General features: G+C 39.2%; 2 protein-coding genes across 2 annotated transcripts in view; both read right to left on the bottom strand.

Moving 5' to 3' along the window:
* LOC126250804 (uncharacterized) overlaps positions 1-19687 on the bottom strand; it is a 47634-nt gene extending 27947 nt beyond the window's left edge. The window contains exon 1 of the mRNA XM_049951589.1: positions 15521-19687. Coding sequence (XP_049807546.1) covers positions 15521-19543 — 4023 coding nt within the window. The 5' untranslated portion in view covers positions 19544-19687. The remainder of the gene's footprint in view (positions 1-15520) is intronic.
* Positions 19548-26261, bottom strand: part of LOC126251899 (calponin homology domain-containing protein DDB_G0272472-like) — a 49100-nt gene continuing 42386 nt past the window's right edge. The window contains exons 3-5 of the mRNA XM_049952656.1: positions 20783-24387; positions 19602-20632; positions 19548-19563 (exon numbers count right to left, since the gene is read on the bottom strand). Of these exons, the coding sequence (XP_049808613.1) occupies positions 19548-19563; positions 19602-20632; positions 20783-24387 (4652 nt within the window). The remainder of the gene's footprint in view (positions 19564-19601; positions 20633-20782; positions 24388-26261) is intronic.

Raw genomic sequence — 26261 nt, 5'->3', positions numbered from 1 at the left:
AGACACAAAGCTATTATACTATAAAGAAAAAGCAAAAAGAAATTCACACACTGATTATGATAAACTGATTTTCTGATGTATATTCCCTTCAGGTATAAAACTGCAAACAAAGCAGTCTTCTTCTTCTTCTTTTCTTCTCATATTTTCTCTCTCTCTCTCTCTCTCTCTCTCTCTCTCTCTCTCTCACTCACTCTCTCTCTACCCCCCCTCCTTTTTTTTACAATAAGATGAAAGCAAAAGCAATATAAGAAATGTGACAGAGGACTTAAGAAATAGAGGTGAAATAAATACATTGAAATACAAGTTAGCTAATGACAAGAGTCAAATCCATGATGAAAACCACACCCTGCATATCCTCTCTCAGCATACTGACCATTGCCAGGAAACACCAATATGTTCACAGGATTTAATGCTGTAATCATCGTAGTATCATACCAGGATACACTGCTAGAGAAACTTTGCGTATCAGATTATGACAGCATGGCTACAGGTGACACCTCACTTTGAAGTTACAATCCTGATCCTGGTCACATGGAGTTCATGACAGAGGGTAGCTTTTTGAGAGTATTCACCTTTTAGCAGAGATTCTGAGTCACAGATAGGCACAACAAAAAGATTCTTTTTGTTGCGCCTATCTGCGACTCAGCATCTCCGCTATATGGTGACTAGCAACTTTCCTTCTCCAATATTGTTACATTCCATTCTGGATTTTCCATTGTTTGATTTTTGAAAGTATTTACATACAAGGACAACAATGATATGAGAAAAAGTACATAATAAAGACTCTTTTTCTTCTTCTACTACTGCTACTGCTGCCACTACTACTTCTAAAATTGTTTTCCTCTCTCTTTTTTGTACATTGTTTATGTGAAGTTTTTTCCTGATGTTCTTATTTCTGTAGCTTTCTGTCCTTTAATAGCTCTCCAAAAGTTTCATTTCATGCTCTGTAAACGTTTTTCTTGTTTCTTATTAAAACCCATGATTCACTTTGATATGACAAAGTTGGGAAAACACAGAAAAACTTAGAAAATTGTTTATGTTGCGGAGACTGTGTAAATAACTGAGGGGTACACTGATATCAATTTAAGACATGAGCTAAAGATGCCTGTAAGAACTGTTCGGTTGACTCCAGGTTAGAACGCTGTCCCTAAAATGTATTAACAAGCTTTCCATGTTTTCAGGCATGGATGGTGTCGGGAAACTGATAGCCTAGTAGTTATTAACCAGCATGGATGTGAGTCAATGAAAGAGGGATTATTGTAAGGGAGCTGTAACACTTAACATTCAGTTATCTTTTAAACTGCAGTAGTTAACAAGAGGAATGTTTTTTGCATGCTGCACATTAATAAATTATTTTATTTATGCAACCAAATGCATTTTGCCTTCTTAACTTGGTACTTCAGTGGCTGTCCTGGCTCAGAACTGGCTTTTCACATTAGTGAAAACTGCATCGTTTTCAAATGATAAATTAAAAGCTGATGTGTAAGCACCGTTTCATTTTATTATAAAAAAACTTTCATGGGCTGTTTCAAATCTAAAACCACTACACAACAGAAAAATCATGTAATACTCTAGGACATCCACTGATGCATTGTTATGAACGTGAAACACCATCTGAGTGCATGTGCAGCATGCAAAAGATATTTCTCTTGTAAAACATTGAAATTTATATACAGCTACTTGAAAATGGCCACCACAAATAATCTGTTTACTTTTATTGGCAGGTTTCCGCATTTAGTGAAGTGAGAATGTGCCACTCTAGGCACTATTAAGAGCAGTCTGAATTTTTTCTCAACTATAATAATAAAGAAACATGTACAACTGTAACTTTTATTTTCTTATACTCCTCTTGGTTGCCAAAACTTCCAGAATTATGGAATTTGTGTATTTTACAATACAAACAGAAGTTCTTGTATAACACTAATTTCCCATTTGTTCCTTGTGCAGCACTATGATGACTCTGGACATAGGAAATCATGGCAATGCAAGTAAAACTGACCACCCGTATAGTGCAGTTATTTCAGCAAAACATTGTGTGTCATTGATATTTTGCATAGTGACTGCAAAGTAAATACAATACCAATTACTGAAACGCAATATCAATTACTGAAAATTTTATGTACGTTCAGTGCCACAGTTTTGACCAGTCACTACAGTCTTGAAGGAACAGTATCTGCTAACTTTTATCATTAAAAGATGATATGAATTCTGAAAGATGTTGAAATTGACAGTGTATAGGATGCCATCAATCTCATTTGTGTAAAAGGAAAAACCCAAATGCATGTGATCCACACCACAGATTGCTGGGTGCATCTTCAGAACATAAAGTGAATAATTATTGTAAATATACTATTGTAACCTAGTTGTTTATTTAACAATAAATATCTTATTTAATTAATAACTGCATTATGGTAATATCTGACACTTAGACAACAAATTTTAGTGTGTGCATAGCAACAACTACCTCAAAAATGAGCACAACTCATTTCTCTTTGGTTTATGATTGTTCTGGTGATGTAATTTGAATTTCTTTCAGCTACAATAAGCAGAGCTAGATTCCAGCCACTTAACAAAATAGTAAGACTTGATGACAGAGGGACTCGAAACGAGCACAGGTGATATGACAAGTTTATTGCAATATGAGAAGTATTTGATAAAATTAATTATTTATTGTGGAAATAATATTTTGGCTGGGATGCTCACTGTTACTGATGAAATGTCATCGTCGTCATACTATGGTAGGTGTCCTTTTCAAGGCCTTCACGAAGGAATAGGACTGATGCTGCCACAGTTTAAGTAAGCATGCGCTAAAGGTGAATGATGAATAGTTGTGAAGCATAAAGCCTTCTCAGTCGAATGTGACACCTCTGGTGTCTGTAAACAAATCAATGTGGCCCTGGCCTCCATTTGTGTACGAAATGTTATTTAGTTTTGCCAGAAAAATGATAAGCATAATAACAGCACAACAAACTGTCATGAAGTTTCACATGAAACTGGAAAAACTATTACTGAAACCTATCTTTTACCAAAAGAAGGTATGGCAAAGACTGTTTGTCATGTACGCAAGTTTTTGAGTGGTCCAAGCATTTCCAAGAAGGCCAAGATGACACTGAAGATTACTCATGCTCAGGACACCCTTCAACATCAAAAATACTCGATTGATGTTGAAACTATAGGAGTTGACAAAGAATGTGGAAGGCAAATTTTATATGACCAAGTTAACATCAGAAAAGTGTAAAGGAACAAACAGAAACTTGTAAAAATGTCTGTACTGACACTCACTGAAAAAGATCCTAAGTTCTTGTACAGAGTGATAGTGTGCCAAATCTTGGTTTTTCACTTATGATCCAGAAACCAAGCACCAATCCGTGCTTTGGAAGAGCCCAACTTCACTGGACGGACACACACACACACACACACACACACACACACACACACACACACACACACACACAAAAACCTGAAATGAGCAAACCAAGATTCAAAGTGACGATGTTGCCACCCCCAAATATTGATGTCTATCTTCAGTGGGTTCCTGAAGATCAAACTATTGATCAACATTACTACCTTGAGGTTTTTGCTCAACTCCAGGAGAAAATAAGAAAAAAGTACCCGAACTGCGGAAGAACAAGTCATGGGTTCTGCATCAAGACAATGCACCGGCTCATACAGCATTGTCTGGTAAGAGGTTTCTAGCGAAATACAGCATCACAGTGTCAAGTCTGCATTAAAAGGATACAAGATTTCAGTCTGTTGAATCAGTGGAAGAAAAAGTGGCATGAGTCATCAACGAGCACACAGAGGAAGATTTCCAATACTGTTTCCATAAATGGAAAATTCAAATGGAGCATTGTACGGATGGAGGAGGAGAGAGTACTGAGGGTGACAATAACTAAACATGTTTTTGAAACAAAATTTTTTACAGCAATGGCTCAATTATTTTATAGCCACAGCTCATGTGCGTGCTCACAGACTCTGAAACACAATAAGTTACCAATATGGAGCCAAGTGCAGTCAAGAAAAATGATGGCACAATCCAATTCAGCTGCAACTGTGATTATATGGCTGGTAGTTCCTAAACATAATTCAAGACACAGTGTCACCACAGACAGATATTACACTTCAGTTCATTTGGTCGAAGATCTATAGTGCAGTCACAAGCTAATTCTTGTGAAAACATTACAAGCTACATATACTTAATGAAGTAAAAACTGTCTCAAGAAGAGAATTATATTCTAGTAAATTTGTTTTCGGTGAGTCTAGTATTGGAAATATTCCAATCACAATTGCTTCTTATATCCTCCATGGAAAACACAAAAGAAACCTTCTATTGCTATTGTCTCAACATTAACTGTAATGGGTTACCTGCCAACGTGCAGAAGAAATCCGTCATAAATTTATATTATGAAGACAGCAAGTGGTATTGACACAATCAATCAAATGACGAAGAAATATTCCACTAAGAGGACAACAAGAAGATAACCATTGTATTTTCTGTACTCTTGTGAATATACAAACAGTGAATGGTTATACATTATTTCTACTTAACTTATTAGTATAAACCATGTTAGTGACGACTTTTTTGTCAAGAACTGGGACCACAGCTCACAAAACCACACACTGAATAAACAGCTACAAATACTGCAGATCTTCAGAAGTCTGCAGTTCGGTATTTAAGTGTATTCTCGAAGGGAGAGTCAAGCAGAAATTAGATGCAAATGACGCTCATGGAGGTTAAGATAGGTGTCACTTGTATACTAGCAAAAGCTGGGCAACAGCAGAAAAGTGCAACAAATAAAACAACATAAGAATAATCTGTCACAACTGTAAGAGACACAAACGCGGTAAACACAGCAAGAAATGTGTTTATATATAAACGTCAGCTTCCGCAGCCTGTGTCAATAAAATTTTTCTGGGTTTGTGACCACACTGTCAATATGTGAAACTACTGACGTTTCAGTCATTATTGCGAGTGACCTTCGTCAGGATACTTTTGTTACTGTGTTATACTTTCCAAGTGTGAAGTAGATTCTGAATGAACATTTTTCTCGGAAACTATGTTAACTATTTCAATTTCATCTTGAATATCTGCAATATTTAGGAACTGCTCCTAGTTTTTCTTCTATCTGTAAATAAATGTTGCACAACATATAATACGAGTAAATAAACTATAAATGATTCAGTAAGTTAAAAATATAAAATGTGTTTTTGAAGATAGTGCTAAAAAAATATTAAGGTTCAGGGACATTTCTATAGAGCATTGAAATTAATCAGAGATGCAAGTTCAAAATTTATAAATTTATGCTGGACCAGGACTCGAATCCAGAAGCTCCACTTCTGCAGAACAGTTTCTTTAACTGCCTTGGCCATCCATACATGCTCTCTGGCTAACCCACATTTTCAACTCCTCATACGCCAATGCAGCATCCCTGTCCATGTACCCCTCACCGTAGTGCAAACTGTATCCCTGCAAGAGGAAATGGAACCTGATGTGCATTCGCATTGAAGGAATCATACTTGGCTTGGCAGAGGTGTGTGTGTGTGTGTGTGTGTGTGTGTGTGTGTGTGTGTGTGTGTGTGTTTGAGAGAGAGAGAGAGAGAGAGAGAGAGAGAGAGAGAGAGAGAGAGAGATTCTGGATCCTACTTACACATCAGTACTTCTTCAAAAACAATGATGTTAATAAAAGTTAGTGACAATTAAAGAAATCCATATTTTTTTCTTGGCAGTCGTAAAGTGTCCAAAAGCTAGTAGTATAATTTACTGAAAATGCACTGGTATTGCTGCAGTTAATGACTGAGGAACCAAAACAAGAGCTTTTACTGCAAGGGAATGGTGCATAAAAACTGTAAGGAATGACAGTGATTACTTTAAATTATAGAAGCATTAAAGACAATTATCAGTTATCACCATTTTGTACAACTGTCAGCTGCTTTTCTTGCAAAACAAAGGGGGTAGAGGGAGGGGAGGGCTTTATTTTCTGTCTGGTCCTATCATAAATGTGTAAAAACAGTCACAATAATCTGAAAAGAAAAACTTTTAAGGTATTCAGAAATTAAATCATATTTGTACATTGTATGCCAAAGCTCTGTGTAAGAATTAAAGTAGTAACTAATAATTCTGGGACTAGGATAAGTGGGATGTATTTTTTTTGTAAATGGTTGGGTGCTTTGATATTTCTGTAGATAGACCTGAATTCCAACACAAAAAGGACATCAGACGTCAAAGGCTTCATGAGGGTTGCCCAGAAAGTAATGTACCACATTTTTTCCTCAGCCGAAAACAATGCTATGAAACGTTACGTATGTATTATTTGACATCTCCTGAATGAGCGTGCAAAGTTTCTGTCACTTCTGACAGATAGCATAGCTGCAGGACAGTTTCAAAATGGCATCTGTATGTGATGTATGTTACAAGCAACGTACCATCATTGAATTTCTCACTGCAGAGAAAGAAACTGTGGGGAATATTCACAAATGCTTGTGCAAGATCTATGAAGCATCTGCTGTCAACAGAAGTACAGTTAGTCGCTGGGCATGGAGGGTGAGGTCATTAGAAGACAGTTCAGCTGAGCTCCACAATTTGCAGCAGTCAGGGAGACTATCCAAGGCTGTTGCACCTGACATGTTGCAGTGAGCTGATGTTGTCACTCGTGAGGACAGACACATCATGGCTCGGCAGTAGGCGCTGCATCTGTCAATCAGCAAATGAAGTGTGGATGCAATTATCCACACTCTTGGATATTCAAAAGTGTGTGCAAGATGGGTCCGGTGTTATCTAACAGTGGATCGTAAATCACATAGAAAAAAAAAATTGTCTTGATTTGTCGCAATGTTTTGAAGCTGAGGGGGATGCCTTCTTGTCCTAGATTGTGACAGGTAATGAAACTTGGGTTCACCATTTTGAACCACCATTTTCAACTCGAAACAAAATGACAGTCGATAGAATGGTGCCATTCCCACTTCCCACAGAAGAAAAAATTCAAAGCAGCTGCTTCCACCAGTAAGGTCATAATCAGTGTATTCTGGGACTGTGAAAGTGTGATTCTCATTGATTTGATGGCAAGAGCCGTACCATTAATTCAGAAGCGTATATCAACACATTAACAAAACTCAAGACTTGCTTCCGGTGACCTCGGTGCCACAGCAATTCAGGAGATGTTTCGCTGCAACTCCTAATGTGGTGAAAGAGGGGATGAAATGTTTTATGAAATATATCATTACGAAAGAATTTTTAAAGCTAAATCTATGAAAATTTGAATTTGGCTTCTTGAGTGCAAATAAAAAAATACAAGTTTCACTGTTTTTAGAAGTTCAACCCCTAAGGGGGTGAAATGTTTTCTGAAAAAATTTCATTTCATTGTGTAAGCATTTTTAAAACTAAATTTATGAAAGCTGGTATTTGGTTTCTCATTCAGTAATTAAAAAATATGTGTCACTGTTTTTAGAAATTCAGCCCCTAAGGAGGCGAAATACAGCCAGACTGATTCAATGACTCATCACTGCCCAGCTCAAACTGCTAAGGATAGAAATTTGGAGATGGTGTGGATCTTATATTGTAGGCATCGCTTAAGAAGGAATTGTTCGAAATTCCACTCCTAAGAGAAAGAAAGGCTTTTTAAAAACAAGTCACTATTAAGGCAATTTTGAAGCCACAACGATGATAAGTAGTATTTGGTTTCTCAGTCAAAAATAAAAAAATACAGGTTTTGGCATTTTTGGAAATTCAACCACTAAAGGGGTAAAATAGGGGGAAGTTTTTTTTATTTTTTTATAAATAAATCATTATGAAAGAACTGCTACAGCATATTTAAAGCTACATAATAAAAGTTGGTATTTGACATGATGGTTTGAAAATAAAAAATACATATTTCAGTGATTTTGGAAATTCAGCCTCTTAAGAGAGTGAAGCAGAGGATGAAAAGTTTTATGAAATTATTTCATTATGAAAGTATTTTCAAAGCTAGCTCTATGATATTTGTATGAGACCTCCCTGTTAGAAACAAAATATACGTTTTTCATTGTTTTTGGAAACTCAGCTCCTAAGACGATGAAACAGTCGATGAAAAATTTTAAGAAAACATTTCATTATATTAAAAAATTTTCAAAGCTAAATGTATAAAATTGATATTTCTCCTCTTGGTTAGATATAAAGGAATATGTGTCAGGACATGATAGTTTTTATGGAAATATCACCAAAAGCACGCAAAAGGCATAATTAACGGGAACCTTGGACTCCATGCACCAGAATCGCTTTTAGGTTAGAAGTAAATTCGGAAAAGACCATTCTTCTATGGCCTTAATTAGCATGAAAATTTTTGAAGGTATTCTAATTTGTGAAGAACATAAAAAATTGATTAAAGAAAAACAAAAGAAATCTGTGCAGAGCGTTCAGTCCATGAAGGCAAAGCAGCAGGCAATAAGCTAGTACAATATATCCAGAAAAATAAACAGTTTACCAATGGTGGCAGCATAGTCAATGGCATAAAAATTTCTGTGCTGAGGGGATAAATACAGAAAGTGGGTCAATCTGAGACATGAAAATCATCAAAAGTATGCCCAAAATACTAGCCAGAAGTTTCTACTAGTCCCACGTATCAAATATTAATGTGGTGGAATGCTTACAAAGTATTGTGTATAAATTCCTCAATCATGCCACAATAAATCGGCAGCTGTGAGAGGGAGACGAACTGGACTGGAGGCTGAGAATAAGCTTAACGCAACAATGTGTTAAACATTACTTCTGAAAATTATTTTATACAATTGGTTAGACAATCCACCGTTGACAGAAAATATTCTCTGGTCTGGAAAGACAGAGTCCCAAAGCTTTCAATTCTGAGCAATATAGTTATAGGAATCACCATCATGTAGGCTGATGTCTAAGGATGTGTCCTATTAACCTATTCTTTTTTCTGGTAAAGTTGTCACATAAACTGCTTTTCCTCCAGTTTGGTTCAGTACCATCTCATTTGTTGCTATAAATAAAAGTTTACATTTCTTCAACCTATTGTCTAAAATAAATTGTAGGATCAGTATTGCCTCACATGTCCTTTATTTCTCTGAAACCAAAACTGATATTCCCCAAGGTTGTTTCCTACCAGTTTTCCCATTCTTCTGTAAATAATTTGTATCAAAATTTTGCAATCCTACTGATTGTTCAGTGGTATTCACACCTGTCAGTACTTCACTTCTTTGAAGTGGTATTATTACATACTTCCTGAAGTCTGACGACATTTTGCCTGTCTCAAAACTTACACACAATGTAGCATAATTTTGTCATAGCTGGCTCTCCAAGAGATCACAATAATTCTGAGGGACTGTCATCCTATCTAGAGGCCCCATTTCCAGTAAGGTCTTTCAGCGCTCTTTGAAATTTGAAATCCTTCTCACAGTATTATATCTCCCATCTTGTCTCACATACTACTACTATTTCTACAATGTTCTCAAGTTTGTTTCTCTTATATACCCCCCCCCCCCCCCCTCTCTCTCTCTCTCTCTCTCTCTCTCTCTCTCTCTCTCTCTCATTACTGACTTGCCACTTGAGCACATGATATTCATATAGCTACTTCTCTTTTCTTCTACAGCCTCTCTCCTTTTTCTACTGTCTTTCGCCTAGTTATGTGTGTTTCTGCAGCCATGCATTTGTCCTCTAAACCGTTCCTGGTTAACCAATTTGCATTTTCTGTCAGTCTCGTTTTTTAGACATCTGTATTCCATTTTGCCTACTTCATTTCCTGTACTTTTATATTTTCTCCTTTTGTCAGACAAATTTGATACATCCTGAGTTATCCTTGGATTTCTACTAGCCTTGTCTTTTTACTCAGGTGATCCTCTGCTTTCTTCCCTCCTTCATCTCTCAATGCTGCCATTCATTTTCTAATGTATACCTTTCCTCTGTTTTAGTACAAAATTGCATAATGTTATATCTGATACTCTCGACAGTCTCCATTTCCTTACATTTATCCAGGTCCCATCTCCTTAACTTCCCATCACAAAGCTTTTTGTGTACCCAGGTCTCTTCCACGTACACAACCTCATTTCAGATTCTTAAATGGACTGTTAGTAATGATTAAATTAAGCTTCGTGCAAAATTCTACCAGGTGGCCTCTTTTATGCCATTCTTCCAGTTCACGTTCTCCGACTATTTTTAATTCTCTTCTTTCTGCTACTACTGAATTCCAGTCACCCATCGCAATTACATTTTCATCTCCATAACTATCTGAATAATTTCCTTTAAGGAAGATAGAAGACGTGTATTTAGAAAATTGAACAAGAAAATTATGATAAACTACTTGGGCAACCCACAGAAGACATTCAGGTCTGGGGAAGAGACTGGAGGGTCTATGGGTTCAACCATCAGTGCATATTATAATATTGCGATGGCAGTGACATGAAAGACTCTAAAATTCAAGTGAAATACTAAACTCTGTCATGCAAAATTGTTTCACTGAAGAAAATGACAATACAGTTTCTACTTTTGATCATCAAACAGTTGTCAAAGTAACAGAAATAGAAATACTTAACCATGGAATTGAAAAATAACTGAAGAAAAATAGTAGAGGAAAAACATTAGACACAGTGACATATGCAACAAATTCTACAATGAGTATGCTCTAGCACTGGCACGTCTCTTGTAGCAACAACAAACCACCATAAATGATTTTTAAAAAAATCAAGTGGCTATGTCATACATGGGGGCCGTCAGACCTGTTAACCTTAAATTTTTATGAGTCTTAGCTATGTTGTAAATGGACCTATCCTGAATAACTGGCTAGTGGCTTTTCATGCGACAGCTCCTAGTTTCCAAGAAAACTTGCTAAAGTTTTATGCGTACTCCCTATATCCATAACATTAGTCAAGTTTCAACCAAGTGAGCACAGTGTAGCAGCTCAGGCTCATGGTTACCACATTCACAGTATGGAGGGGGAGCAGTGACAACAGTTTGGCTGAGAATTAGGGCAAATGAGCAACTAAAATAAGTATGAGACAACTAGCGTTCAGCTTAAATCAGACACATTTCATCATGCTGTAAACCATGAGAATGTATGCAGCATGTCTTGGCTTTTTATGAACATCTAACATAAAAAAATACAATCTGCCTCAATAAATCTGTAGTCTGAACTGAATTGACTTAAAAATTGGACAAATACTCAACAATAGTATACATTTCTGCAGGAGACAGTACAAGTCTAGCTAGGGGTCAGTGGCACAGTTACGTGTTTTGTGCAGAAACGCTGCTGAACGCTCGCTACGAGGTATGACGAGGACATAAGGGGTTACGTCAGTTCTGATGCTGCACAGCCTACAAGAGAGTAGCAGGGCAGACAACATGTTTGGAAGCAAGAGATGACAAAATACCATCAAATTCTCACAGCAATATAGATTCGAAATACATTATGTATTCGGAAAAAAAAAAATTAGCTGCTCTCAGGTACCAACATAACCATGTCATAAATCGCAACATATTTAGAAGAAACAGGCAAATATTTGTGACAATTAAGATTATACATTTCACTGCTGCTCCTATGGAGACATACAGTGCTGCTTTTTTCCATCTCTCATTGGTTACATGAAAATATCAAAACAGTTAACCTTTTAAGTGGGTATGACGGATATATCCGTCCATGCTCTGCTATTGCACAGTGGGTTCGATGGATATATCCGTCCACTGCGTTCTGTGGATAGTAGCTAGTGGGAATGACGAGTTATCGGCCTGCCATTGACAATGTGGTATTAGTTGTGCTTCGTCCACTAGATGGCAGCTCTTGTCATGCAACACAGCGTGTTCTAGGCTAGTTATAACATTGTCCACCCGAGCGCGTCGAGAAAATGCGTCCTGTGAAGCAGCCCCAAAAGCACGCCTTCTTCGTCTGTGTTTACCGCAGCATTAGTGAGTGATCTTTTGCAATGGCGAAAAGAAGTCGTTTATCAGATTCTGAGACTGAGAAGCTTCTTTTAGAAAGTAGCGATAATTTCAGTGATAGTTCTGAAAGTTTTCAAGATACAGATGTTGAGTCTAGTGAAAGTGACTTCGATTCAGAAACATCTGACGGCGAGACACTACTGCAGCAGACGGTACCTAGTGAATTTATGCGTGCTAGTTCAGTTAGTATTCAATATTTGTTCAGTGGTAATAGTGGTACAGTTGTGCCTCTAAAACAAAACAATTTGATGAGTTGTTTTGTGTGTTTTGCAGATGATGCTTTGTGCAAATGATAGCTGAACAGATGAACTTATATGCAGAACAGTTCATAGCTTCTCATCCCAATTTAGCAGCACGCTCCAGGGTTCACAGTTGGCAGAATACTACACGCAACGAGGTAAAAACACTTATTGGAATGCTTGTACTTCAAGGAATGCTTCACAAACCAGACCACAAAATGTACTTTTCAAAGAGGGAATCTGTTGACACACCTTTCAGGAAAGTGATGAGTGAAAAGCGGTTTCATCTTCTACTGAAATTCCTCCACTTTGCTGACAATACCTCATATGATCCACTAGGCACTATCAGCAGAAAACTATTCAAAATTCACCCCATTATGGAGCATCTGTGGCGTAAATTCAGATCAGTGTACATGCCAGAAAGGAACATCACCTTTGACGAATCGTTGTTGCTCTGGAAAGGACGGCTTGGATGGAAGCAATATATTCCATCAAAGCGTAGCAGATTTGGCATCAAATTGTACGAACTCTGTGAAAGCAGTTCGGGGTAAGTATGGGACTTTATTGTTTACACTGGAAAGGACACTAATTATGGTAGCCACTATCCAGATGAAAAAATAACCTCTCGAATTGTTTTGGAGCTTGCACAAGATCTACTCGGGAAAGGCCACTGTATTTACCTTGACAACTGGTACACCAGTACAGATTTGGTGGACAAACTAACCAGCAATAACACGATGTTGACGGCACAATGCGGCAAGACAGGAAGGGGTTCCCTGACGTTGTAAAAAAGGAAAATCTGAAGAAAGGGGAGTACATAACAGGGTACAAAGGCGAGCAGATGGTAATGAAATGGAAAGACGAAAGAGACGTTGTTATGGTCAGCACCTAGCACCTTCCATGACGATACATTTGTAAATGTAAACTCGAAGAAGGGAATCGTTCAAAAGCCACAAGTTGTCATTGACTACAACAAGAATACGGGGAGGGGGGGGGGGGGGGGGGTGGATAGGTGCGATTCTCAGTTACAAAGCTACCAGATGGCCAGAAGCAGGCTGAAAAAATACTATCAGAAGCTTTTCCGCCACTTGTTGGACACTGCATGCTACAATGCATACATTCTGTACAAGAAGCATGGTGGCGAACAAAGTAGAATGAACTTCCTGATTAGTCTTGGTGATCTTCACCACATCAAGGGGCATCAGTAGGACGTCCACCTCGAACACCAAAAGCAACACGCCTTACAGCCAGGCATTTTCCAGACCTTCTGCCACCCACAATGAAGAAAAGACCAACAAGGAGGTGTGTGGTGTGTACGAGAAAAGGCCTTCACACAGAGACTTCATACTGGTGCGCAGGATGTGAAGTTTCCTTGTGTGCAGCATCTTGTTTTAAAATGTTTCACACTGAAAACTATATGTAATATTGTGAAAATACAGTTTTGTTAGCTTCTGCAATATATTTTATTCATTTCCACCCAATATCAATTTAAATTCAACAATGAAAACGCGAAGGAAAACTTGAGAACAGTGCACAGCACCACCGCGAACGGGCGCGCTGGCGTATATTACCTACTGTGGTAGAGGCGCGCGCGCAAACTACCCACCTAACAGGTTAATGATACCAATGATGATGTGGATTAAAAATAGTGATACCACAGATGACCTGCTTAGATAATTAGCAAAAAAGGAAGTGAAGATAAAAAATAATGTAAATCATTTATTTCTGTTTATTTTATCAAAATGTAAGGAATCAAGAAATGACAAAAGTTTAGAATAAGTATAATGTTAACTTTTTTAGGCTGATATTTTACAGTTTGTAATTTTGATAAGTCAGATCACATCAAAAATAAAATTTCTCAAGAACCCTTTTAAAAAAGGGGGGAGGAGGAGGAGGGGAAGTCTTCTATTCAGGGTCATCTTATACTCAAGTAAATACAGTAAATATTTCTCTCAGTAATTCTGCAAGTCATATTAGACTGTATTAATAAATTAAGTGGGCAATGGGCAACCAGCTCGGCATATACTTCCATAGAGCACATGAAAGTAATCTTCTGCTGTCTCAGTACTTTGTATGCTACAACCGGTAGATCTGATGGATATCACGCTACATTTACTTTCAAAAATTTCACCAAGCTAAGCAGGTAAAATTAAATAAATCTGCAGCACTGCTTGTGCTTTTTATGTACAGGATCCTCAAATCAAGGTGAAGGAAGGTAACTTGCACGGGCTAGTGTGAAAGGGGGGGGGGGGGGGGCACCAGAAATCAACAAGTAAACCAAAACTGGTAGAACACAGCCCGCATCTAATTTCAGCTGTTTCATTTACAAATATACGGTTGGTAAATATAATTTTCTAATCTTCTGTTAGAATATACACTATAAATTCTAGCAGCGGGCCACATTATGAAAAGTCCAAAATGTTGGAGAAGCAAAAATCAATTTCATCCTTTCTCCTGGAACCCTACTTTAATAGAATTCTTTGATGATGTTCGGTTAGTGGGGTGCTAAACTGCGCTGTCATCAACGCTGTACAAAGTCCCAATTTTTTTTCTACATGCCCAATTTTTATACAATCCAATCCACTGTCACAAATAATGACGACGACGATGACCCCAACGCAGCCAGGAATCGGAACTGGGACGCCGTGATCCAGAGGCACCAATGCTAGCCACTAGACCGTGAACTGTGGACTAATATCATTGTGCAAGACCTTTTGTGGAGTGTGGTAGCTAGAAGCAACGTGAACTGTTTCAATCAGTGCAAGCGTGCCCAGATGGCTCAATTAGAACTGTACTGCCTGTAAATGTAAGTGCATGGGTTCAAGTCCCAGTTCATCACACAGCTTTAACTTATCACAAATCCTGAATATGGTATATACTCTTCTTAACACACAAATCTTGATTACAAAGTATGCTAAACCTCACAGAAGATTTGCACATAAATGAACAAACATTGCTCAAAAAATCACTTTACTTTCAAGCTCTGGTATGAATCTTTTTCTACTATAAGCACGCGCACACATGCACACACACACTGGTAAGCACTGTGCTACAACAACATATGCAATTTTCTGATCTTTAATATGGGCCCATGAACCAAATGTCATTCCCCTTTTTTGCCTTTTTTAAGTTTCATTTGTTGTTCCTATCCTGAAATTTCTGTAATCTTATTAGAAAAGTTGGTTCATTAGACATTTGGTCTATTTTGTAAAACTTTGTTACCCGAGATTTTAAAAGACAAAAGAATTACAGTAATTGCAATACTACAATTGTAAACAATTGTGAACTGGGGCAAGTACCACTGTAAAAATTGGAAGGAAGAAATAAAATGAAATGAAATGAAGTGCATCTCCAGTCTTACCTTGTTTTTCTTTACTGCAACATCACTTTCTTTTTCTCCAGGGCCAGACATTTGGTTATCAGTTCTTTTATCTAAATTAACTGATGTTTTGTTTTCCAATGATGACTGATTTTTATCTGTTTTAGCATCTCTAATGGAGCTGTCCTCTGCATCTAATGTAGCTGGAAGTTCTCGCTCACTGTGTGTAATAGCATTCTTCTCCAGTGATGATGGCAGTGGAGGTAACGGTTCAGGTGGTGCATGTTTTAGACGCCGGTGTCGAGCCAGTAATTTGCGTGAAATAAAAGAATCCGAACAGTCTTCACAAGTATAAGGGCGATCACCAGAATGCAGACGACGATGTACCTTCAGTGCAACTGCTCGCGCAAAGCTAGTACCACATTCTTCACAGTTAAATGCTGTTGGAGGAATGCAGAAATGGTATACATGAGGCCATTTTTTTTGCAAGCACTTCTTGCAAAGTACACTCTCAGTACCATGCTTCCAAAATAGATGCTTGGTGATATCAGGTTTATTTCTATATGCAATTCCACACCTATAGCACAAGTGGTGAAGCTTGTGTTTCCAAACGTGGTTTGAGAGACGTTGTTGGTCACCTGTCGCCTCCAGACAGACATCACACGCATGATGGCGCTTCCGAAGATGCACCATCAATCGAAAAGCTGAAGGTAACTTGTCTACTGAGCAAAGACAGCAGCGGAATGAGATATCAGCATCAGGTGCATATAAACCGGGGCATATGTGGCACAATAGTTCACTGTAGCTATAGAAGTTTGATTTGCACATAACACAAAGCAATATTGTTTTTTGATGCATTTTACGATTATGGACATATAACTCTTTGTGTAATGTTGTAACAAAATGACAGTGGAAACACTCATAGCTACGGTCATAAACATGAGAACTATCACCATGCTCAGCAGTTGATGTTTCTGACGGTTCAGCTGTACTATCATATGAATCAGTATTGAAGAATGCTTCATGGAGATTATGCACAGCCTCTTTAAGCCTTGCTGTGAATCCATCAGCAGGTACTGGTTTCAGGTCAGCTGTATCTGTACAAACAACTGGCTCAAAACGGTGCTCAGCAAGTAAATGGAGAGCGAGTTGTGAACCATTTACTGCAATTTTCTTTGCATGATTGCAGAACACACAGGAGTTGCATGACACTCTCACACATTCTTTCACAAGTGCTTGTAAGGTCATAGCTTCAGGTTGTTCTTCCAAAGTTAGCTCAAGAGCAGGGACATCATCTCCAGCAACCTGAATTTCACCACCTTCAGCTATTGTGGTGGGCTGACTAGTTCCACTCCCACTATCCTTCTTACCATCAGCAGCTTCCTCATCTACAACAAGTGCAGGTGAATCTTTACTACTTTCCTCACCACCTGACTCAGGTTCTTCGGCTGTTCCTCCCCCATCATCTGACATATCTTCAGATTTCTGCTTGGTTTCAGCTTCTGGAGGTATGTCTTGTTTTCTTTCTTCACTCGAAGACACCCCTTCTGCTTCTGAACTGGAGCTTGAGTCTTCACTCTTGTGGCTCGGAATGTCATTTGGTGATCCTGAAGATTCAGAGTCAGATTCAGAAATTCTATGCCTTGGATGTTCAGTTTTTGTAGTTGTAGGTGTCGGCTGTTTCTCAGAAGATGAATTTTCTTCTGTTCTATCTGCATCAGTGGCTTCAGGGTCCTTTGCTGCATCTTTCATTGCTGTATCATCTTCATCTGCACAACTTTGCCCGTCAACACTTTCTGACTCCTGTGTATTTATGTGCAAACGATCAGAGTCTTGGCTGTGGCTGCTTGAGCTATCTGACTCTGGGACTGGACTCGAAGTTTGGACTCGAGGTTCCTCAGTGTCTTCACCAGGTTCCTTTATTTGATCTTTTAACTGATCAAATTTCGGTTTCTTCCCTTCAGATGTGGGCACAGGTGAACAGGACGCACCACGCTTTCCTGACTTTATGTTTGCCACTGTTGTAGATTCTGTAGTCTTTTTTGGTCTTTGGGACTCTGGTACAGCAGGAGTCTCTTCTAATTTACTGTGAATTCCAGATGTATCAGATTCTTGCTTCACCACTGACACAAAATTTTTCTTTGTGACACTGTTATTTGAAAGAACAGCTGTGGTTATATTTTTTGTCTTAAGTGTCATCTTTGGCACTGGTGTCAATGATGAGGTTTGGTCAGAAGCTTTAGGTTTATCTGCTGGTGTTTCATGAATGTTGATCTGACAGAAACTTGCTGCATGACTAATATCATAATCTTCATCTCCATCCGCTTCTGCTTCAACGTCTCCACTTGGAAGTGTCTTTGAAGTAACTTTCCCCTTCCCAGAGCGTTTCCTTATTGTGTCTGTCTTTGTAACTGGTTGTCTCTCTGACTGATGCTCACCATCTAGAGGTGATAGTTCCGTAACAGCCCCAGAACCATCCACAAGAGTAGTAAGGGCATTGCTGTTGGATGAAGCCCGGCGGCATGTTGGAAAGTGAGCTCCACGCAATCCACACAGAGAACACATTCCTTGTATATGCTGGTTACTTTGTTCAAGTTGCTTCTGTTTTTGTTGTTGTCGCCGATGCTTCTGCAGCTGTTTTGGGTCTTGTGGTTGCTGGTGCTGCAGGTGTTTTTCAACAGATGGTGGTGTCGGGCAAACATGCTCATAGAAATTATCAGTATGAGCAAAAATTCTTTCACAATCACAACAGACAAGAAAGCATGCCTCATCTGCGATTTCTGCACGAAAACCTTCCTGTGTGTCATACAAGCGATCAGTCACTGAATGCTCTCCAGAGAGATGGGTGGCCAACATTCCAGCGTCAGTAAACATTGCCAAGCAGAAAAGGCAGATGAATCGCCGGTGCATCTCCTTCATATGAAGAAAAAGATTCCAGTTTTCGTAGTATGTACCACAGACAGAGCAGAGATACACTTTGCGTGAGATTCTAAAGTTTGTTGAAGGTGTTCCAGAAACATCAGCTGGGTCTGCAGCTGCAGCTGCTGCCATTCCAACAGTAGGACACTCCCCTTCTGCTGTTACCATGTCTGGTACTGCAGGCTGCTGGAGGACTGGTCTTGTTCCTGAGGTCTTTAGACAGCTACACTGGTGCTCCTGTAACGACAAGATCGATGGAAAGCCAGTTTCTCCACAGAGATAACATTTGAACTTTACAATTGGCTGCAATCCAAGATATTGTGCGTACTCTGTGAGTGGAGTGCTAAACGAATCTAACAAGTCTGGCTGCAGCTCTTCAGGCTTTGGTAGTGTCTGTTGCTGGTGGTGCATCTGTTCATCAGCTACTTCCAAGGAAGCTTGTGCTAGTATACGTTTCTTAAAGCCTTTGAACTGAAGACTGCAACCCTCTTTCAAAATGGGCTCATCTTCTGGTGATGAAGACAGTTTCCGCTTTCTCGAATCATTATTTACTTGGTCTCCATGAGACACATAATCACTTGCACTTTCATTTTCCAATATGCTGGCCTTCTTCACTATTTGTTCTGACTGTATATCATTCACTATATTTCCCTGGTGTGATTTTCTCTGTTCTGTGTGTGTATCTGTTAAATCACATGTCTCCATAGCACCACCTTCTACCATTTGCTGACAATTGGTGCCATTAGTCAATGGTAATTCTATTTTAGTTGGTTTTTCAGCACATTCTGATTGAATGCCCACATCAGCTATTATATCATGGACTCCAGTTAAGTACTCACTAGCTACATTTTCAGCTGCTATTTCTAGCCCATTTCCATTTTTTACTGGCATAGTTTCCTCACTTTCTCTTACTTTCGCATCCTCAATGTGATCTATTGTTTCATCTTTGGAACGCTTTTGACAAATGTCAACATTTTCTGATTTTTCAGCAGCAGAGTGGGAAGCTGTATCCTTTGAAATTTGTCCAATAATTATTTTTTCATTTACATTTGTACTCTCTTCTTGGATTAATTCTCCTTCACATTCAACACGAAGACCAGATGTTTCATGTGCAGGATCAGTTGAAATCTCTGTGCAGGGTAACATTTCCTCATGAGATAAATTGTCTTTAGAAGTGTGAGCGATAAAATCCTTCTGTACAGACTCTTCCACAGGATTCTGAGAACATGAATTTGATGCATTGTCATATTCGTGATGGGTAGTGGCAGCTGGCTCATCTCCAACCCTTGTTTCTTCATTTCTTACCACCTCCTCCTCCTCCTCCTCCTCCTCCTCCTCCTCCTCCACCTTATGCTCCTCCTTCACATCCTCCACCTGCTCCTTATCCACCTGCTGCTTTTCCGCCTGCTCTTCCTCCAGCTGCTCCTCCTCCGCCTGCTCCTCCTCCGCCTGCTCCTCATCCACCTGCTGCTTCTCTGCCTGCTCCTCCTCCACCTGCTCCCCATCCACCTGCTGCTTCTCCGCCTGCTCTTCCCCCAGCTGCTCCTCCTGTGCCTGCTCCTCATCCACCTGCTGCTTCTCCGCCTGCTCTTCCTCCAGCTGCTCCTCCTCTGCCTGCTCCTCCTCTGCCTGCTCCTCCTCTGCCTGCTCCTCCTCTGCCTGCTCCTCCTCTGCCTGCTCCTCCTCTGCCTGCTGCTTCTCCGCCTTTTCTTCCTCCAGCTGCTCCTCCTCCACCTGTTCTTCCTCCACTTGCTCCTCCTCTGCAATCTGCTCCTCCTCTGCAATCTGCTGCTCCTCTGCAATCTGCTGCTCCTCTGCAATCTGCTGCTCCTCTGCAATCTGCTGCTCCTCTGCAATCTGCTGCTCCTCTGCAATCTGCTGCTCCTCTGCAATCTGCTGCTCCTCTGCAATCTGCTGCTCCTCTGCAATCTGCTGCTCCTCTGCAATCTGCTCCTCCTCTGCAATCTGCTCCTCCTCTGCAATCTGCTCCTCCTCTGCAATCTGCTCCTCCTCTGCAATCTGCTCCTCCTCTGCAATCTGCTCCTCCTCTGCAATCTGCTCCTCCTCTGCAATCTGCTCCTCCTCTGCAATCTGCTCCTCCTCTGCAATCTGCTCCTCCTCTGCAATCTGCTCCTCCTCTGCAATCTGCTCCTCCTCTGCAATCTGCTCCTCCTCTGCAATCTGCTCCTCCTCTGCAATCTGCTCCTCCTCTGCAATCTGCTCCTCCTCTGCAATCTGCTCCTCCTCTGCAATCTGCTCCTCCTCTGCAATGTGCTCCTTCTCTGCAATCTGCTCCTTCTCTGCAATCTGCTCCTCCTCAGCAATCTGCTCCTCCTCTGCAATCTGCTGCTCCTCCTCAACCTGCTCCTCCTCCTCCTCCTCAACCTGCTCCTCCTCTGCAATCTGCTCCTCCTCTGCAATCTGCTCCTTCTCTGCAATCTGCTCCTTCTCTGCAATCTGCTCCTTCTCTGCAATCTGCTCCTCCTCCTCAACCTGCTGCTCCTCCTCAACCTGCTTCTCCTCCTCAACCTGCTGCTCCTCCTCAACCTGCTCCTCCTCCTCAACCTCAACCTGTTCCTCCTTGTCCACCTGCTCCTTCTCCTCCGCCACCTCCTCTTCCTCTTCCTCCACCTCCACCTCCACCTGCACATGCTGCTCCTCTTTCTCTTCTTCCTGTCTGGCATCCTCTAATTTAGTGTCGTCTGAACAAAACTTCCTGTCATTAACTGTGTCATCATTTTTCATATGATCTGGAGTATTTGATTTAATAGGGACAAAGTGTTCCACTTGCCTCTCAATTGTGTTTGGAGGCACAACTTCAGGCACATTTTCTGGGTTATCACTTCCAAATAAACTTTTCTTTGATTCATCTGCATCAGATTCATCTGTCTCACAAGATATATTGCCAGTGCTATCGGCAGAATAATTTTCTGGCTTATCATTTCCTAATAAATTTCTCTGTGAATTATCAGCTTCAGATTCACACGTCTCAGAAGATATAAGGCCAGAATCCATTTCCCCCACATCAGCTTTATCTTTCAAATCATAAACTGCTAAATGAGATGCAGATGGCATTTGATGACGATCTAATGCCACAGCAACACTATCTTCAACAAATATTGTCTCCTTGTCAGTTACCAAACTATCATGCTGACTGCAGGACAGAACCCCTCCTGCTTTTTCTTCAAGTGAAATGGTTCTGCTGCTTTCAGTACACAGTGATTCCATTTTCAAGTCAGACAGAGCATTACTATTACTTCCTTTAAAATTAACTTCCCTATTCTGAGTTTCTCTACTTCCTGTATCACTTTCCTTGCTTTCAACATAAACTAAACTTTGAGTTGTTTCACATTCCTCTCCATGCTCTTGAACTGCATCTCTATTAGTCTCTTTTTGTTGTTCGAACAGTTTGTCATTATCATAAATAATTTCACCTTTTTCTTTTCTTTCGTGTTCACCTGCATTTATATCTTCTGAGGTCTCAGTCTCACGTATCTCATCAAGGGATGCTAAATTTCTGACACTGTTGTCTGACTCATTATTTGCCACAGACTCAACACCAGAGCTAAACAGATCACCATCATCATCATTCCATGCAATATTTTTAATATTTTCCACTTGAACCTGTGAACTACATCCGTCATCTGAACGATTATCTTGTGGTACAATTGACAGATTAAGACCTTCCAAACCTGCATCCTTCTGTTCATTATCGTCCAAAATTTGACAAGGGCTGTCTGTGTTTCTGTCATCATCTGAAACATTAAATACAGAAGACAAAGTATCTCCAGTTCCATCAGTACCCTTCCCTTGTACATTATTTTCTTCACTATCACTACTAGTTCTGTTGTCTTCATGTTTCAATTGTTCATGTTCTGAAGATTTATCTTTGGAAAGGCAGTTAAAATCTTCTAATTTTACTGATTCATCTTCAGGCTTTAATGACTTTTCTTCATAACTGATCTGACAATTATTTTCATTTTCTGGTTTTCTGGTGAAGGAATTTTCACACATATTTTCCTTTAAAACATTTTCATAAGTCTGATTTCCCATGCTTCTTTCTTCATTTAAATCTGGTGCTTCTTCCTTATCTTCACATTCAAGTACACTCTCACCATGGAGCTCTGTCTCAGATAAAGTCTTTGATTCTTCGCCAAGGTTAGCTGCAACTTCAGAGCCTTCCTCTTCTGAAATTTCACATTTTTTATCTTTATTAGAAGGATACATATCAACATAATTCTCATCCCCTTTGTTACCTACACTGGAGGAACAACCCACCATTTCTGTGTCTGTGTGAAATGTGCCCCTTTCATTTCGTCTTATTTGTTCTCTCATGTTATCAGTGGTTACCAGGTTTGAACTCTCATCTTCAGCAGCAACTGTTGCCTGAGTGCCTCTCCTACATTCATCATTATTTGTTTCAGTCTCCCCATCATTTGCCTCACAACTCCCATCCTGTGAAAGATGCATGTGGGATTTTACATCTTCTGAACCACTGTTCACAGCTTTATCATCATATGAATCTTCACTAAAAGTTTCAGTTTTGCCTTTCCTGACATCCATATATTTATGTCTGTTTGGAGACAAACTGCACTCTGTTGTTTGATGTTTGAAGTCATGACTACGAGAAGACTTCTCTTCAGAATCTATCATAGAAGCTTTATCAAATGATTCACTGTCGGATGAAGAAATATGTTCGTCTCGTGAGGGTTTGACATGCTCGTCGAAGCCATAGGAATCATTCTCGTGGGGAGTGGAATAATCTGATGAATCACCATCACTCTCATTACCTGAAGCATCACTCTTTTCATACTCTTCTGCAGAACTGCGCTGCAAGTCACCATAAGACAAAGTTTTCCTCTCCAAGGAATCTTCTCTTACTCCGAGATTGCTTTTTATGCTCTCATCTTCTGAAATTTCATCGTTATTGTGTTCAGAAGATGCATTACATTTTTCGGTGCCATAATCATCATCTAATGTGTCCCCAACAGCAGATCCACCTTCAGAAGAATTGTCTTCTGAGATTTCTTTTAGCTGTTTACCTTCTCGTATAGCCTCTTTAGGATCATCATCTTCAGAAGTATCCCTCTCAATTTCGTGTAATTTTTCATCTGCAGATGTACCTCCCTTGGCAGTCTCATCTTCAGAAGTAGTCTCACTGGATATTCCTTTAAACTGTCCGTCTTCTAATTTGCCTCCACCACTTTCATCATCAGAGACAACTTTAGAAGTTTCTTTGTCTGATGAATTTTCATCTGAGAGATAGTCTTCTACAATTGAAGGTTTTGTGGTCTTTTCTGTCTTATTCCTCATTTGACAGTCATTATTTTCATCACCACCATCAGTGCAATAATCATCACACAATCCACTTTTTGATGCCTCACTGGAACACAATTTCTTTTCCATCTTGTCCTGCTCATTTGTCACTGCATTTTCTTGAATTACATTTATTTTTGGATTACTACTATCTTCATCCAGACCATCACTTGTTGCTTCATCTGAAACAGTGTACTTTAAAGCAGCAATAGGACCATCACCATTGCCATCACCACCATCCTCACTTTCTGATATTTCATCTTTCAATCCTAGAGATTTTGGAACAAAATCTTGCGAAGAGAACTCTGTACCAACATCACAAAAATCATCAATAGAATCCTCATCTTTGTTCATTCCATTTCTTGGCTCTACATTAAAATGGGCATCTTTAGATTCTTCTTCTGATATTCCATCTTTTGATAGTTCCGAAACTCCGTTTACAACTTCATTGTGTGGAGAGAAATTACTGGTAGATATTTCACTGTCACTGTTATTGTCATCTGTATGCATAATTACATTAATACCACACTTCTGTTCAAAGGCATTTTTCCTCAGAGATATATCCCTGTTAGAATCCTCAACAGTAAGAGATTCATCATCTGAGATAGCCCTCAGACCAGCTGCGTCACTATTGCCATCATCCATGCTACCTCTGTGCAGAAATTCTGGCATTTCTGTAAACAGAAAATTAAAACAACTTTAAAATATGCAAAGAAATAAATAGTTATCGAAATACAGAACTATCAACAGAAAAAGATAAACTTAACTTTATCTAATGAACTAATACTTTCTTGGTAATCACATATGACAACATATTTCAGTTCTTTAAGGCACCTTTATTGTTAATGACTTTTTAAACAACTGAAAAGATTTAATGGTTCTACCAATGTCTAAAACATGGTGACTAACCCACAACAACAAGAAATAAGACGTTTCACTAAACACTAAAACACCTTTGAACAACCAATTATCTTGTCAGAACACACCATGCGAGACAAGAGAGCGTACCATGGCACTCCTAGAACATTACTGTACTGAGACTACCTTGACACATTGGCGGTTGTTTGTGTTTACAAATCGCGAAGAAATCTGCTTTTGTTCTGAGTCCTGTCTGTTGCTCAGGCCAGCACTGAATGATATACATAAGGTTATGAGGGACCATCCTTTCTTATAAAAATACAGAATATAGTAGCAGTATTAAACAACCAGTAATGATAGTATAGTTAATTAATGACAAAAGCAAAATTAATAGTGGATGTTCTTGACAAAGGTCATATGAAAAATTTTCCATACTACTGAGGACTTAAGGATATTTAGAAGGTAATAAGTAGAACCTATTAAATTTATTCTTTGTGTCTTGCTTTGTTTGTACGTGACAAATAACATCAAAAACTCTTTCTCCTTCACACATGTGAATTTGTAAATAAGAAATGGGATTTGAATAAACAAATAAGAAAAACTTCAGTTTTGGCTAAAGAATTCTGACCATATTTTCACTTTTCACTTTCACTTTTGCTAAAATAAATGAGCAAAACATTAGATAACTATGCACAAAAATTAATATATTTTGCAACAGATATGCATTAATCATTTATTCACCTGTGATCATCATTTTTCAATGACATGATCTGTCAGCTTAATACAAGGAAAATATGAGTCAGACATACAAACATATGAATCACACACAATTAATGAGGAGAGGACAGGTAGTCAACCATGGTCGCACACTTATGTAAATTAGTAGAAATGAATGCGTTTAAAACTTCTGAAATGTCAAAAAGTAAGTAGGAGGCAATCTGATATAAAAATTTCTCTCTCTCTCTCTCTCTCTCTCTCTCTCTCTCTCTCTCCCTCCCCCAATATAACCCACTGTCAACCACAAAATCACACTATCCCAAATGCTGGAAGATAGAGTAATAATGGTCATATGTTCTAAAACTATCAAAACACAAGTAATATAAGAGAAAAGTTAAAATAATTACAAAGATATATGTGCTGGTTGATCAATTATAAAAAACATGGGTGAGCCAGCCACACTGATAACACATCAAAAACTTCTACCTAAAACTTTTTCCTTAAAGTTTGACATTTCACAGAAACTTTAAAGTCATCCACATTTGTGTCATAGTCAATTAAAATAAGGAGCAAATCTATCAGTAAATTAGTTCTTGCTCTCTTCTCTAAACATAAACACAGTAAATTCAAATGTTGTGCACCGTTATCTATATGCCAAAAACACAAATTTAATGGTTCTCTCACTGGATCAAGAAGCCTTGCTAATCTCATTCCATATGCATGACTGGAAGGAGGCATGCCACGGCCAAGGTGTTGACTTTGTTATTCACCGTTTGTTGCTTCTTCCCATCAATGCGTGACTGAGTACCTCATCATTGAAGTGATAGTGTGTTAAGGGATGCCACAATGAACTACCTGACAATCACAACACTTCTTGTTGGCTGCTACATCTGTCACTTTGTTTCATTTACTACCCACGTTTCCTGACACCCAGTAGAAAGACCTTTTGTAGGTGTAGGAGGGCATCCTGGAT

The sequence above is a fragment of the Schistocerca nitens genome, chromosome 1 (genome assembly GCF_023898315.1).
Source record: "Schistocerca nitens isolate TAMUIC-IGC-003100 chromosome 1, iqSchNite1.1, whole genome shotgun sequence".
Lineage (NCBI taxonomy): Eukaryota > Metazoa > Arthropoda > Insecta > Orthoptera > Acrididae > Schistocerca > Schistocerca nitens.
The sequence above is the reverse complement of the archived record's forward strand: the minus strand, read 5'-3'. Positions and strand labels throughout refer to the sequence as shown.